Source organism: Scophthalmus maximus, chromosome 2, assembly GCF_022379125.1.
Source record: "Scophthalmus maximus strain ysfricsl-2021 chromosome 2, ASM2237912v1, whole genome shotgun sequence".
NCBI classification, from domain to species: domain Eukaryota; kingdom Metazoa; phylum Chordata; class Actinopteri; order Pleuronectiformes; family Scophthalmidae; genus Scophthalmus; species Scophthalmus maximus.
Genome location: NC_061516.1, coordinates 6,925,598 through 6,940,000, shown reverse-complemented (window position 1 = coordinate 6,940,000; position 14,403 = coordinate 6,925,598). Strand labels below are relative to the sequence as shown.

Genomic DNA, 14,403 nt, shown 5'->3' with positions numbered 1-14,403 from the left:
GTCAGTCACAGTCAGTCAGTCAGTCAGTCAGTCAGTCACAGTCAGTCAGTCAGTCAGTCAGTCAGTCACAGTCAGTCACAGTCAGTCAGTCAGTCAGGAGTATGAAACGCTGTTGGGTCGCTGTAATCGTGCAAACGGGGCTCGGACCAAAATCCTCCTGAATGTGATTCTGCTGTAAGAAACGTAATCCTGAAGTTCAGTTGAAGGTCAAACTCAAAATTGGATTCAGTTCTGTTTTAGCACAACGAGCCCTCTTTGTGTCGCCGTCCCTGCACGGCTCTGTTTCCAGGGAGACAACTTCAAACACAGAGCTTCATGTGAACAAGACTTTGTGTGAACGATGTCCCCGACTCGTCTCCCTCTTGTGTCTATGGTTGCCTTGTCGGCCTCCCTCTCTCTCTCTCTCTCTCCTGTCTGTGTGAGTGTGCCGGGCTTTGCCTGCAGCGCCGTCCTGTTCCCTCTCCAGGTCTGTTTGGCAGCGCCTCCAAGTTGCCTGACGTCACCCGGTTCCGTACTCCTCCTCCTCCTCCTCCGTGTTTACAATCTATTTACGGCCCAATATTGTCACCCTGATTTTCCATACGGCCATTTTGCTCTGTTCTCCACACACGACTCCTTGTGCCTCCCTCCACCTCTCGTTCTCTCACTCTGCCTGTGGGTTCTTAAATAATGAATAGTTGTGGATGTTCAACAACTTATGATTTGCATGAATTGTTAATTTAGTTATTATCTTTATTACCCTGCATGGCTGTGATCGTCTGTGCGTGTGTGTGTGTGTCTGGTTAACTCAACAACGCATGGACGGATTTTCACCAAACTTGGTGGGAATATCACTTGGGAGGGTAAAGGTAAAAAATTAAATCGTCTACAGATGATTTATCTTGGCGCCGATCAAAGGTCAAAGGTCAAGGTAAACAGAAATATCTCTCGAAAAACACATTTTCCAACATATCTCTCTTATAGAGAGACAATGTAAATCTAAAATGGTTCCCCATCACATGATGTGATTTCATTAGAACGTCACATCATGCAAAGTTCAAAGATAGATTTTTCATGTATCTCTGCGTAGACATGAGCCAAAGCTTGCACAGATCCAAAAAAATCGAATGATGTCATCAGGACATCATGATGAGGTCAGAAAATGATGTCATGTAGGATTATAACATCTTGACAAAAAGAGCGGAGACACGATCGACAAAAGCTTGTTGAGATGAACCATCATTTGTCATCATATGGTATAAATGACACCCTGATGAAATCATTATGAATTGGCATCATAACAATACGAAAGAAACAGCATATGCATCGCCCCGGTGATGCTCCATCCATCCATCCATCGTCTACCGCTTTATCAATTTAAAGGTCGAGGGGGAATGGAGCCAATTCCAGCTGACATTGGGCGAGAGGCGGGGTTCACCCTGGACAGGTCGCCAGCCTATCACAGGGCCACATACAGAGACAAACAACCATTCACTCTCACATTCACACCTACGGTCAATTTAGAGTCTCCAATGAACCTGACCCCATTCTGCATGTCTTTGGACTGTGGGAGGAAGCCGGAGAACCCGGAGAGAACATGCAAAGTCCACACAGAGAGACCCTGGTTGGTTTGAACCGGGATCTGAACCCAGAACCTTCTTCCTGTGAAGCGAAAGTGCTAAATACTACACCACCGTGCAGCCCCCCGGTGATGCTCTCAATTATTATTATTACACTAGTGTTCATAGTGTCGTGAGGAAGAATCAGTCCAAATATGAAGCTAAATAAAAATCCCAGGTCGGCCCCTGACTCTGGGTCAGGAACAGATCCACGGGACATGGAGTAATCTGACCCAGAGATTAAAAAGTTCATCATACTGTGACGTCCTTCCTGGAAGCTGCTCCACAGAAACGGGCAAAGACTCAGAGATCAGCAAATGTTTTTTTATTGTACATTTACAAAACAACAAGAGTACAAAAGAAGTCAGCTCACATACATTTTTTTTTTTGTTTGTTTTGGAAGGAGTATATATTCATGTTTCTTGTCACCACGGCAGCAAACAGTCCCTCGGATGAACAAAGGGTGGGGGATTGGGAGAGGGGGGCCGAGAGGAGCGGGAGGGGTTACAATCGAACTTTCATAAAGCCTGTCTGTCTGCTGGCCCGCCGGGGCGGTTTGCTGCTGCTGCTGCTGCTGCTGCTGCTGCTGCTGCAGAGCAACCCAAGGGAACATAGAAAAAGTATGACATTCTTAGCGGACGACGTGGGTGCAGGGGTCCCGGCCGGGGAGCGCTCGGACAGACGCGTCCTCCCGGGGGGGGGGTGAGGGCCCGCTCGCCCGGCCACCCCTCTCCGACCGGCCCACACACTTTGTGCTTCGTATTTTCTGTTGTTTTCACAACAAGAGAGTGCAACAGTAGTTAATGCTTTCCAAAAAACTATACATTTTGACAAAAAGAAAAAGTTGGCACATTCAAGAAGACGTGAGCTTTTTTTTTCTTTTCTTTTATAATAACAGGCTTTTTTGTTTACATTTGTGAGTTTGTTTTGTTTTTTGTCATCCTCATAAATACAATATACGTCTCTTTCCCTGTATCCCACAAAAGAACGGTACAGACAGCGGTATTTACAAATCATTGGAGAGGAAATAACTCGACAGCTCATAAATAATCATGGTAATAGCAAACAAACGAGATGTGGAGTCCATGTTCTTTCTCTCACAGCAGTCTGGTTTCCTGAAACGTTTCCTCTAGTTCAGCTTATTTTCTGTCCACAGTGGAAAGATGGCGGATGACGGAGGCATCGATGGTACACTGACAAGAGTCATCTGTGTCCTTATCTCATTTCCTGGAAAAAGGGAAGGAGAAGAACATATTTGAACATCAAGGAATTTGTAAATAACACTTACAGTAAATACAAATTTAAAATCACCCTGCCGCTTTGAAGCAGCGAGTTATGTATTTTGACCGGCGCCATCTTGTCTTTTTTTGGAACCAGACATAGGAGCAGGAGGTGGGTCAAACTCGGAGCTCATCCGCTGTCAATCAAGATGTACTTTGTCGTCTATCTGACTCTTCATGAGACCACGACTTACTGAATGAACATCATGTGTTGAAGAAGACTTGAAACTAGAGACAGAACCGTAAACTCCTCAGGAGAATGTTTACTGACGTTATGAATCGAGTGAGAAGTAGAGTCACTTTCTCGTAGAACTTCTACACAAACAACCAGTGGAGTCGCCCTCTGCTGGTCAGTACAGAGAATACAGGCGACAGACACTTCCGCTTTGGCTTCATTTCCCGGACTCGGTGACTACGTCCATTTTTGATGATTGCAATAAACTGTGAAAAACATGTTTTATGTAAGGGAGAGGACATGATCTGAAGAAGGCTAACACGAGTAACGTGTTCTCCAGAATCTAAACTGCTTGTCAAGCCTTTAAAAATGATCTAATGGGTCACGGAGCACATGTTGCTATACAACACAGGTCAGGTCGTGTGTCATGCATGACCTATGCAAGTAACTGCGCAGGCAGTGTCCCTGTACAGATGTTTATTGTGTCCCCTGCCTCAGAGCGGAGACAATGCACATCAGTAGACCGACCACCGGGGTCAAAGGGCAAAGATAGCCGGCAGGAAGGGGGTCGGGGGGCAGGAGGTGGAGGTGGGGGCCTAATCCAGGCTTCCTGAGGAAACACCACAAACTTTATTGCCAGGGACTTTGTGCTTTCATGTCCTCGACAAGGCGTGAAAAGGCCAGTGAGGGTCAGTTGGGGGCAGTCAGGGGGGCTGAGGTGTTCCTTACTGCCCCACAGGGGGTGTGTGTGTGTGTGCACGAGATACAAGGGCCCTCTGTGTGAGAGCAAGTGAAGAGAGCAGTTGCTCCCATGTCAGATGTGTGTTGGGGTCGCGGGGTGTGACCCTTGACAGGGTCGTCCCGTCTCTCTCTCCCTCTGGACACAGGAAGCTTTATGATGCCTCAGGTTACAGCTTCAAACTCGACAACACGAGAAGAAAAAGCATCGGAGCGGCTGCACGGCCCAAGTCCCATAAATCCACGTCTGTGTACTGTACGTCGGCGTTTCCTTTCAAAATCCCTTCTCTTGGTTTACACTACACTCCTGCTACACAGGGCATTTAAATCTGAGACGTCAGAGGAAAAATAGTAACAAAGTACATCTTTTTATCCTATTTATTTTGAGGGTACTATTACTCTTTCTTAAAGGGGCAGTATGTTTTGTAAAAATCAGCAAATATTTTCTCGCGGTTCGATAGCTGTCGGTTCTGTGTGTGCACGTCGAAAACAAATATGGGTTTTCGGTTCAGCCGAGGCTCTGTAAAACCAAAAGCATAAAAAAATGGTGCAGACTGCACCAACTGCCATTTTGAGCATTTCCATTTCCAGTGGCAAAGAAAAACAAGGTAAACAAATCGGATTTCGAAATAATATCACATATCCTGTGAAATGCAAATTGAAAATTGGAAAAATTGAAATTCAAAAATGGAAATGTTGAAATTAAGACTATATTTGTAATGGCAGTACCACGTATTTGTTTCAATATCAAATGACCTTTTTCCAGTTTACTTTTAGTTTGTACATTGAATCGTGGCCTGGTTATTAAATGTAAAAACATTTATCTTTATAATCCATTGACCCTCTGCATTTTATATCTCAAATGATCCCAGCAAGCAAGTTATTCGCTCTTTGCAGGTTTACAGTGGTCATGATTCTGACTTTAAACAACTTCCCGTGCCCTCCTCTGTCTCGCTGTCGTAATGTTGAGGGACATGTCAGACGCCGTCTGTAAGTGTTGCCTCACCAGCATGAGAAGCACACAGAGCTCCTCATTCAGCTGGCACAGCTTGTTCCGCCATAAAAGCCTGGAGTCTGCAGGGGGCGCGTTTAAAGGAACGTTCCCACAGTGAGGGGGGGGCCTCAGAAGTGCACTCTGACAGTCTGAGGAGATGGTAATGGTAGATCTGTGTGTATTAGCCCGAGAGCTCGTCGGTCGGTGTGTGTAAGTGTGAGGGGGAATGTAGTAGCTCTTTTTATGTGCCTACATAGAGTGTGTAAGATTATGTGTTTTATGGAGCGCAGGTAAATGATATGTGGATAAAACCAAACCACATGAGCCAGGAGCAGTCTTTGTCCTCATGCTCATGAATATCTGAAAGCATCAATTATTAAAAAAACACCGGGAACTGAACAAGGAACACGCTGCCTTGCATAGAACTGCACCGGGGCGATCTAATCGTTCGCGTTGCCGCGCTCTACCTCATTGTGTTTGCGGGCCGAGTTGAGCCCCCGGGAGCCCGTGGAGCCTCTGGAGGAGGAGCTTCCTGTGGTCGAGCAGTTACTGGACATCTGACTCCTGGACAGGTAACAGGCCTTACTGCCGTACAGCAGCAGCTCCTCGTCTGGGGACAGAGGAGGGGGTTAGCCGTGTCTCGTTGGGCAAACGAACGAGGCACACATGTCTGTGGGAGAAATTAGAGTTTCCACTTCTGGTCACCATCACTGTCTTTATACAGGTGAACGGTGAACAGGTCCTGACTGGTTCCCACAGCCTGCCCCCGCATTTCTCTATCTGTTGGGGACATGTTTTTCAAGATTCTAATACTGAACTTCTCAGTATGATGAATTAGTAACCTTATCATCATACATATTAGACAAATATCAGTAACTCAATGCTGGTATGTATTAAATATAGATGCAAGGTGATAAAATAAATCCTCCCCAGGTCTGGTGTTGACAGTAAGTGAAAAAATAAAATGACATTCAATTCAAATTCACATTTGCCCAAAGATGGAGTCAAGAGAGGTCATGGATGAAAACATGTGGCTACAATTCAGACCAATTCAGATCATGCTTTTCTTTGTTCTTGCCAACAACCAGTCCCACGTTCTCCTCCTGTGGAACACTGGAGGAGGAAATACTGCAGTGCAGTGTCAGAGCGGGGCACAGCAGAAATGTTAAAGGCCACAGTTGACCATGGTTACGACGGTATGCGTAACTATATTTTCCATTTCTCCTTTTCTACAAAGAGTGAAATGTTCCAGAAGGAACACGCAGCCTCTGCCTCGACGTGAGATCCTCCTGACCTCCGACCATAGATGTTGTAGAAAAATCAACCGAATGAGGAGTGAAATATGGGCCAGAGCCGTGTCTTACTGTCAGCGTGTCTCTGCGTTGAGCCTTTCCGCTGGTGGCCGCCACCGCTGCACTCACTCCTCTCCAGGGAGGACAGGGCGCCGTTCCCCACACTGTTGGCCTCCGTGCAGCCCTGGGGAGCCTTCAACCTGTCCTCCTCTGGGGGCGGCTCCGGAGGTGGGGGCAGGTCTGAGCGGACGATAGCGACGGTTAGGGACAATGAGCCACGAAGACGTTCAGAAAAAACAAGGGATGCTAATCTAAAACTCATATTAGATTTCAGTTACAGAATAGAGAAAAAAAAACCTGTCTGTTTTCCTGCGTATGGTTGAGAGAATTCCAGCAACTAGACTCTAGAACAGTTTAATGCATTTAGCACATTCAAATTAAAACAATTTTTTTTTTCTGACTATAGAAATAAAAGTTCTGAACATGTGATTCACATGCAGCCATGTGCTGTTTAATGTGTTTCAGGGTTACTGGATTAACAAAGCAGTGGGACTTCAGGTTATTATCTTTTCCTTGCCGTGCGTATGACTTAGATAAGCATGGTGCATTTTTCTTCCCTCCCTGACAAGCGAACAATAAACATTAAAAAAGAAAATAACTGATTTTTTTCTCTTTTGCAGTACAGCTGCGTATTTAGCTCCCGAGAGCTGTTGATACACGACCGTCCTCCAGCATTGTCACTGTCATGGTCACGCAAAAAGTAATATCCTATTTAGGAACTGTTCCCCGTGGGTTTGATAACGCTTTTCTGAATTTGAGAAAAATGTAAATAATGAAAAGCGAAAATATGAAAAATGTCCCCGAGGTGAACCGCTTCCACACCCACTCACCTCCTTGTATGTCTCGTCTGTACGCCGAAGACTTCGACACCTTTTTTTTCACTCTGGACTTCTGACCGGGAGGAGTGCAGGCGTCTGCTGGGGATGAGCGACTGTGCACTGTGGGAGGAAGAGGAGGAAAAGCGTGTTCGTACAGACGGCAGGCATTTGATGCATTCGCTGCATGTGGATTATTCAAATAAACAAGCTGTAATTCAGCACAGTTAAAGGCTGAATGCAGAGATGTTTGCTCCGCTCACATGACCTTGCGTGCTGAGTCTGTGTGTGGCGTGCAGGCTCGTGTGTGTGTGTGTGTGTGTGTGTGTGTGTGTGTGTGTGTGTGTGTGTGTGTGTGTGTGTGTGTGCCGCCAGTCACTTTACCGGGTGTGGTCGCGCTGCCGGGGTCTTCACTCAGAGCCGGCCCCTGGCTGTGGAGGCAGCGATGGGCAGGACTTTGGCACTGCAGCGTGCCAACCTCCGATGAGCCGTGATGCTGTTGGACAGAGAGGTTGGGGTTGGACTGGGTGAGCGGCGGGCTCGGCGCCTGGGGAACTGGCACTGGACCGCAGGGTAACCTTCTGCTATGGGAAATAAGGGCAACGTGTTAGCGGAGAGAGCAAATGAGAAGTGAAATCTTGGCCGACTTGAACAGGGACGAGTGTAGCTTGTGTAAAACTTTATCCGCAGCCTCCTCGTATGATTTGTAATATTTTTCACGTCACTCAATCGACTGTTTTAACATCTGGCCAAGGGATTCACCGTTTTATAACAACGGTACATGTGTTTCAGTTAAAAAAAAAAAAACATGATTTAAAGATGGAAGGATTTTCCAGACGAGGTTGTTGTTGTGAATGTGAGAATTTGCTGCTACAGAATAACATCTGCCTGTCGCAGCCAAACCCCGGAGCGTGTTCGGACGGAGCGAGGGAGCGTTGAACTGTGACAGGCCACTGTTCACTTGTGAGAGGATGATTGTGTTAGTGCACGGTCGTTCTTTAGGGTCAAAGGTAAAACCAGAAGTTGTGCTGCACTTTATTAGACACTGCTAAAATATAAAAACAGGGATTGGATTTAATGTGAAGACTGATTATGACCTTTACGTTAAAAAGATGAACTTAATAATAATGACTTTATTCATCCATTGCACCGTCCCTCTGATGCAGATGCAATGTTGGTGTCATAATGATATATTTACTGAAATGTACAAGCGTCTTCATGCGGTGGACTCACACACTGCACAACCATTGGTGCCACGCCCATTCACGTACCGCGACAGCTGCTGGCCGTCGAGCTGGTTGAGGCGGGGCAGGTCGTGGTGGGCCCGGGGCTCCTCGTGGGGCGACGGGGTGAGCGTGGCGGTCGACTGGTGACTGTAGGAGGTGGCCGGAGAGGAGGCGTTGTTCCTCTGCGGGGGCAAGGGTCCGTTCTCGCAGCCCTCCATCAGGTAGGTCCTCTCGGGGAGGGGCGGGCACCACTCCTCATCCGAGCTGCAGCCGACAGAGAAGAGGGACACAGCCCCGGTGACGTCGCTTGTTCCTCTCCGCGGGGTTCTTTAAACCGGTGCCCTCGAATGCAGATAGCTTCGAGGCTACTCAAAGATTAATGCTGTTCTCTCGAGGCTCGACTCAAGCTAGAGAGCCTTGCCGTTGGCAAAAACAGCAGGAGGCTAAGCTTCCACTTGGGTGGGATCGCTGCTACCAATGTGATACTTAATAAATAAATCAAATAAATACATTTTATTTATAGTGCCCTTTTCATCAAAAGATCTCAAAGGGCTACAGGTTAAAAGCAGTTTTGTTAGAAATAATATATAATAATAGTTTCGCCCTGAGGTTGCAGTTAGCGCCCGGCAAAGAGGAACACAACTAAGTGTGTTTCAACAGCTGACCAAGGTCGAGATAATGGAGTTGTCAGAGGCAGCGGCATGAAGACCAGAAGACACTCAATGTGACAGTACGTCTCCGTGATGACACGCTAATTACAGAGATGTCTGTTTGGAGAGAGACGTGGGAGACGGACTCACCCGAGGTCCATGTCCTCGTGCGCCGGGAGCTGGTCGTCGTGCTCACACTGCTCCAGCTCTCCGACGGGGGGCGGCGGGGGTAGCGACTCCATCCAGGTCAGGGACGGGGTCTTGACCGCCTTGCCCATCGCCTTCTGCCTGGGCTTGCCTGAGGAACACAATGATCCACTTGACGAAGACAATCTTTTCACACTGGAGCTGATTCATCATGAGCAGGATTTGGCTTGGGTCACTGGGACAGTGCACAGATTCAAACACACCCACTGGTTCTGTGGCGACAACTGGACCATGTGTGCACTGAACACAGAGCGGCGCGTCCTCACCACTGCAGCGGTCCGGCTGGGCGTACTGAGCTCCAGAGGGCCCCGGCTGGGTTATCCAGTGTCCGCCGTCCGGCTGCTCGGCGCCGGGGGCCGCCGGCGCCTGCGTCTGGTTGGTGAAGGGCATGACGGAGGTGGAGGCGTAGGGCGTGGTGGAGGTGTGCTGGGCGTAGGCGAAGTTGTGCAGGTCCTCGCTGGTGGCGTCTATGGTGCTGTAGATGGGACCCTCGGTGGAGCCCCCCATGCTGTACTTCTCCGTCTGATTCAGGTAGTTGGAGATACCGGCCTCTACACAGGGGTGGAGGGTGTATTCAGCAGCTTTTCTTATTTCCCTTTCATCACACCGACTGCCTCAATTGCACTGTATTTCGCAGGCTAAGCAGCATCCTACCGTTGTAGTATCTCTCCGCTGTGTCGTGATTGGCCGTGCAGCAGTTGACGGCCTCTTTTCCACTGTGGACCAGGTTGGTGGTGGGCCAAGAGTCTGCCAGCCACGGGTAGTTGCCAATGTTGCCTCCCAGCACGCCAGGCCTACACAGACATTCAGGCATTCATTTAGAACATGGCGGGACGAGTACAACACCAGTGACTTGTCCAGATGGGAACACAGGGAGCAGCGGAGAAGAAGCTGCATGTGTAGCCAGTTATCAAGCTGCTCCAGTGATGGGAGTCCATTTTAAAAAGAGGGCACAGGATTTAAATGTGGGATAATGTTTAATTACCTTCCGTTGAGTCCTGATGCCTCTCCGTGAGGGAAACCGACTGCAGAGGACAAAGAGAAAGAGCAAGTGATGAAGAAGTGAACTGAGTCATGCAAAGAGGATTACATTGTGAATATTTTTCATTTTATAATTCAAAAATACAGGGCAGGGTTTTCTAAAAAAAACCCTGTAAATATGATATAAAGTGAATTCCTCTTTCGGTCCTATTCATGGCGTCTGTCAAAAGTGCAAAGGATCAGCCCAGACAACGGGCTCAGACAGCCTCAGGTGTCTCACTCTCCCTGACCTGCTGGTGTGTAGGCGAAGGAGGCGGCGTAGTGGCTCAGCTCCTTCCTCTTCTTGCGCCTGCAGTAGATCCAGACACTGAAGCCCATGAGGATGACCCAGCAGGCCCCGCCGATGCCCGCGATGAACGCCGGCTGCTTGACCACGTCGGTAATCTGCTCGGCCAGACTTACGCTGCTCCCCTCGCCGCTGTCGCCGGTGCCACTGCCGCTCCCCCCACCGGGCGTGGAGGGCTGTTCAGCTGGCAGCTCTGGGGGGAGAGGAAACGGGCGAGGGCAAAACAAGATGAAAAGGAAGAACAGAGGAAGAACACAAGCAATGCTTTGAGCTGAATGGCATTGCGACAAGTTCATAATCACATACATGTTTACCCTGTTCACCATTGTAGTAGCATGAATTGAAGTAAACAGTACAGCTGATTGGTGGGAATGTAATTTTGTTCATGAACCAAAATACAGGACAAATTTAAAGTTTGACCTGCTGATGGATCTGGTTAAGAACGGAAGGGATCATGTGAGTCCCTCATCCGAGTCTGAATCTGGACAGTTTAATTCGGCCCACGACAAAATGTCAATGTAACCTGAACTGGACTGCCCGCTTGTTTCTGTTACATCTCCATTTAGCGAGCTTGTTGTCAGAGGTCAAAGGTCAGTTTAAAAAATGAACGGTGTTAACGGTGAAAAGGTAAAAACCACTCCTTAGCTGTGCACTGAGAGCAGCACCAGCGCTGTGTGCATGACTTTCACTGGGACGGATGGACTCGACCTACATCACCAAACATGCCCACTTTGAGAGAAAGGTGGTGAGAACCACAAAACTGGAGAAATACACAGAATTCATAACCAAAATATGACTTCATTGATCCAACCTTCCTGGACCCATGACACCATGGAAATTTGGAGAACGGACCTTTAGAACTTGTATTTGTATCTTAAGACCCATGAACTGATGTCACTAAGATTCATTCTCTGGGAAACATGAATGTCAAAGCAATGCACCCAATAATTAGCAGCCTTTTACTCCAAATTAAAAATGTTAACCTCACTGTGACACAAAAGAAAAAAGAAGGGCAACACAAGTCAGTAGGGTTCATCTTCTGGACCATAAACATTGTGGTCCATTGACTCATTGAAAACACATATCAATCGGGACTAAAGTGGTGGGTCAAAAGGCGACATAGAGACTCGTTGGTCTCTAGAACGTCTGCGTCTTATCGTGGACTCACTGAAGAGGACGGACACGGGCTGGCTGTGCGTGCCGACGCCGACGCTGGTCACCGCCGCCACCTCCACCTGGTAGAGCACCCCGGGCATCAGGCCTCTCAGCACGGTGGACAGCGTGTGTCCGTCCACCGTCTTGTTGATGTAGTAGTGCGTCTGGTTGTCTCCGCCGCTGCCCACGCACCAGACCTGTTTGGAAACACACAGTCGGAGCTGCTTCCAATCTCGGATGTGACACTTTCAGATACTCGTCTATCCATTTTCCATTTTCCATTCCCTGATGAAGTAGTTCACCATAGACAATAATATGATCTGTTCACGATGATCAATAAAAGTCAGATGTTCGCACTTTTAACTGTACTGTACTTTTCTTGCAATAAGTATGTATTTAGGGAAATCTCATTACTTTTAACATTTTATACATCAAGTTAGGAGGATGTTTTGTGCGTTACATGTGTCCGAGCATCTTTAAACTATCTGTCTTTTGGTGTGGGAGATTCCAGCTTCCCCGACGCCCCCTCCCCCCCGAGGTGTGTTTACCTTGTACTCCTGGATGATGCCGTTCTGCATCTCGCTGGGCGGAGGCTCCCAGGAGACGCTGACGCTGGAGCTGTTGCTTAGCTTCACCGTTGCCACCGTGACAGCTCTGGGCGGCGCGCTGGGGACTGTGAGAGGCCTCATTTCGTCAAACATACACACATGGTAACGACGAGGAGGCAAACTGTCAAATATCAAGTGGGGAAAACTGCAACAGCGGTGTCGCTCGAGACAATAAAAGTGCCGAAAAAGTCATGAAACATGAAAGTGAGCTGTAGCGTGGAGGGAAATGACGTATTTATTAGATACGTATAAAGGTAATAATGTTTTTTTTGCTAGAATGTCTTGTTTTTACTCCAGAGTTTGGATGATCCAACATAAACCAGCTGAGGACCTCCGGGAGAGGATGGAGCCATTCGGGCTACTGAAAAGACAATTTCAAAGCCCCATAATGTCAATGACAACCTAGCATATTTTATTGAATTCAGTTTTTTTTTAACCATTATCAGATGCAGACGTATGTTTCAGACTTGGTCAGAGGTCTTACCTTCCTCCGGGGTCCGGACCAGTAACGTTCGGCTGTCCTTGCCCTGGAATTCGTCGAAATAGGGGCGGATCTTTATCTCGTACTCGGTGCCTTTCAGCAGGCTGCTGAGGACGGTGCCGCGCTCGGAGGGGGAGTTGATGTCCTGCAGGAGCCAGGAGCCGCTGCTCGGTCGGTAGAAGAGGCGGTAGCCCTGGACGAACTGCGACTGACGGTCAACCTTCAGAAACGGGTAAAAGAAGGGCAGAGGGAGTAAGAGAGGTAGACTTCTCCTTCACACTATCTGAACCCTCTCGACAGCAGAGGTTTGGAGCCACTCACGGTCCAGGACACTCGGACGGAAGTAGTGGTTAGCGTGACAGGCTCCTGAAGCTGGACGGCCACCTCTCCGAGCTCCCTCTGCACCTGCCGGTGGTCCACTCCCTGACCGGTAGGACTCACATCTGACGGGAAGCACGCACACACACACACACACACACACACACACACACTTAGTCATTGCTTCTCAGAAGGACACACTGCGGCGACAGATCTGAGCGGCGCCATGCTTTCTGACCGACTGACCTTGTGTCCTGACGGGCTCGGAGATGGGGCTCGGGTCACTCAGGCCGTAGGCGTTGACGGCGCGCACTATGAACAGGTAGATGGTGTTGGGGAGGAGGCCGGTGATTGTGTGCGTTTCCATCTTGACCATGTCGGCCACTGTCTGCCACGTGCTGCCTGCCGATTGGCTGCGAACAAGAAGAGAAAAAGAAACAGTCAACTTTCCGATAAACCTATAAATGAACTAATCCTTCGAGCTCTAATTGTATAATATTGTTGTTAGTTAGTTGGGTAGTACATGTGATATGATATGTACTACACGGCATCACATTTCAGAAGCTCTCCATATGTTAAGACAGAAAGGCAGCGTAGTGTAAAGAGCCAGGAAAGGGAAAGACGTCCTGTACCTCAAGTACAGTTCTGGAGTACATGTACTTGGTTGGGCTGTGTGTGTCGGCACCCGGAGTGCTTCGCGAAGCTGATTTCATGTGCAGCTACACAATTATTAACCAGCGCACAGGGAGATCTCAAGGCCGGATCTATTTCTGGCTTCCTCTAATATTTCTAATCTGGGAAACAATAGCAGATGTGAGCAAAAAGCTGCTTGGCCCACAGACGTTTGTGCTCAGCAGGAGATTTCGTTCAAATCACGCCGTGAGGCTTGTGCGAGGGGGCTCAGCTCTTTGCGACGCCCGCCCTGATGCATCATCCCTCGAGCCCCCTCACACATTTTTCCTCCCGTCTCGCCCTTTGGCGGAGCAGCGGCAGCGACGCCCCCCGCCCCCCCCAACCATTTGTTCAACACTTTTCAGATTTCACCTGGGGGCTCTGTGGGGGATCGAGGTGAACCAGCTTCAGTGTTGAACTGCACAATTGAACCAGAGAGGGAAGGAAATCATGAATACTCATCAAGTGTGTGTGTTTGTGTGTGTGTGTGTGTGTGTGTGTGTGTGTGTAGTCTGCCCTGCACCCTCACGAGATTCAAGGTAACTGAGGAAGGAGACACCCACGCACAAGGCTGTGGCGCCGAAAGAGAGAAAATGAAGGAGAATGATGAGTCTGCCTATGTATTAAATAAAATTAATTACATGTTGCATAATGTATATATACACACACAAGCCCCAACCCTCTCTCTTCCCTGTGTTCCCACAAACAAACCTTCACCTCGGGCAGGGAAGCGTTACTGCGAGCACCGCAGCGGTCCCTGCGGCAGCTTCAGCCATAGATTCCGTCTGCGTTACCTGGAAACGCTCA

At 48.5% G+C, this 14,403-nt stretch overlaps 1 protein-coding gene across 5 annotated transcripts in view; it reads right to left on the bottom strand.

Moving 5' to 3' along the window:
* Nucleotides 1-1,930: 1,930 nt before the first annotated feature.
* Nucleotides 1,931-14,403, bottom strand: part of robo3 (roundabout, axon guidance receptor, homolog 3 (Drosophila)) — a 134,426-nt gene continuing 121,953 nt past the window's right edge. For 3 of the 5 annotated variants that reach the window (XM_035626705.2, XM_035626707.2, XM_035626708.2), the window contains 16 exons: nucleotides 13,171-13,337; nucleotides 12,928-13,049; nucleotides 12,610-12,826; nucleotides 12,066-12,190; nucleotides 11,531-11,714; nucleotides 10,307-10,555; nucleotides 10,021-10,060; nucleotides 9,690-9,829; nucleotides 9,302-9,586; nucleotides 8,979-9,126; nucleotides 8,224-8,442; nucleotides 7,337-7,536; nucleotides 6,968-7,075; nucleotides 6,150-6,317; nucleotides 5,253-5,395; nucleotides 1,931-2,825 (listed from right to left, as the gene is read on the bottom strand). In XM_035626705.2, the coding sequence (XP_035482598.2) occupies nucleotides 2,814-2,825; nucleotides 5,253-5,395; nucleotides 6,150-6,317; nucleotides 6,968-7,075; nucleotides 7,337-7,536; nucleotides 8,224-8,442; nucleotides 8,979-9,126; nucleotides 9,302-9,586; nucleotides 9,690-9,829; nucleotides 10,021-10,060; nucleotides 10,307-10,555; nucleotides 11,531-11,714; nucleotides 12,066-12,190; nucleotides 12,610-12,826; nucleotides 12,928-13,049; nucleotides 13,171-13,337 (2,527 nt within the window). In that variant the 3' untranslated portion in view covers nucleotides 1,931-2,813. The remainder of the gene's footprint in view (nucleotides 2,826-5,252; nucleotides 5,396-6,149; nucleotides 6,318-6,967; nucleotides 7,076-7,336; nucleotides 7,537-8,223; nucleotides 8,443-8,978; nucleotides 9,127-9,301; nucleotides 9,587-9,689; nucleotides 9,830-10,020; nucleotides 10,061-10,306; nucleotides 10,556-11,530; nucleotides 11,715-12,065; nucleotides 12,191-12,609; nucleotides 12,827-12,927; nucleotides 13,050-13,170; nucleotides 13,338-14,403) is intronic. The other 2 variants (XM_035626706.2, XM_035626710.2) reach the window with 1 other exon arrangement.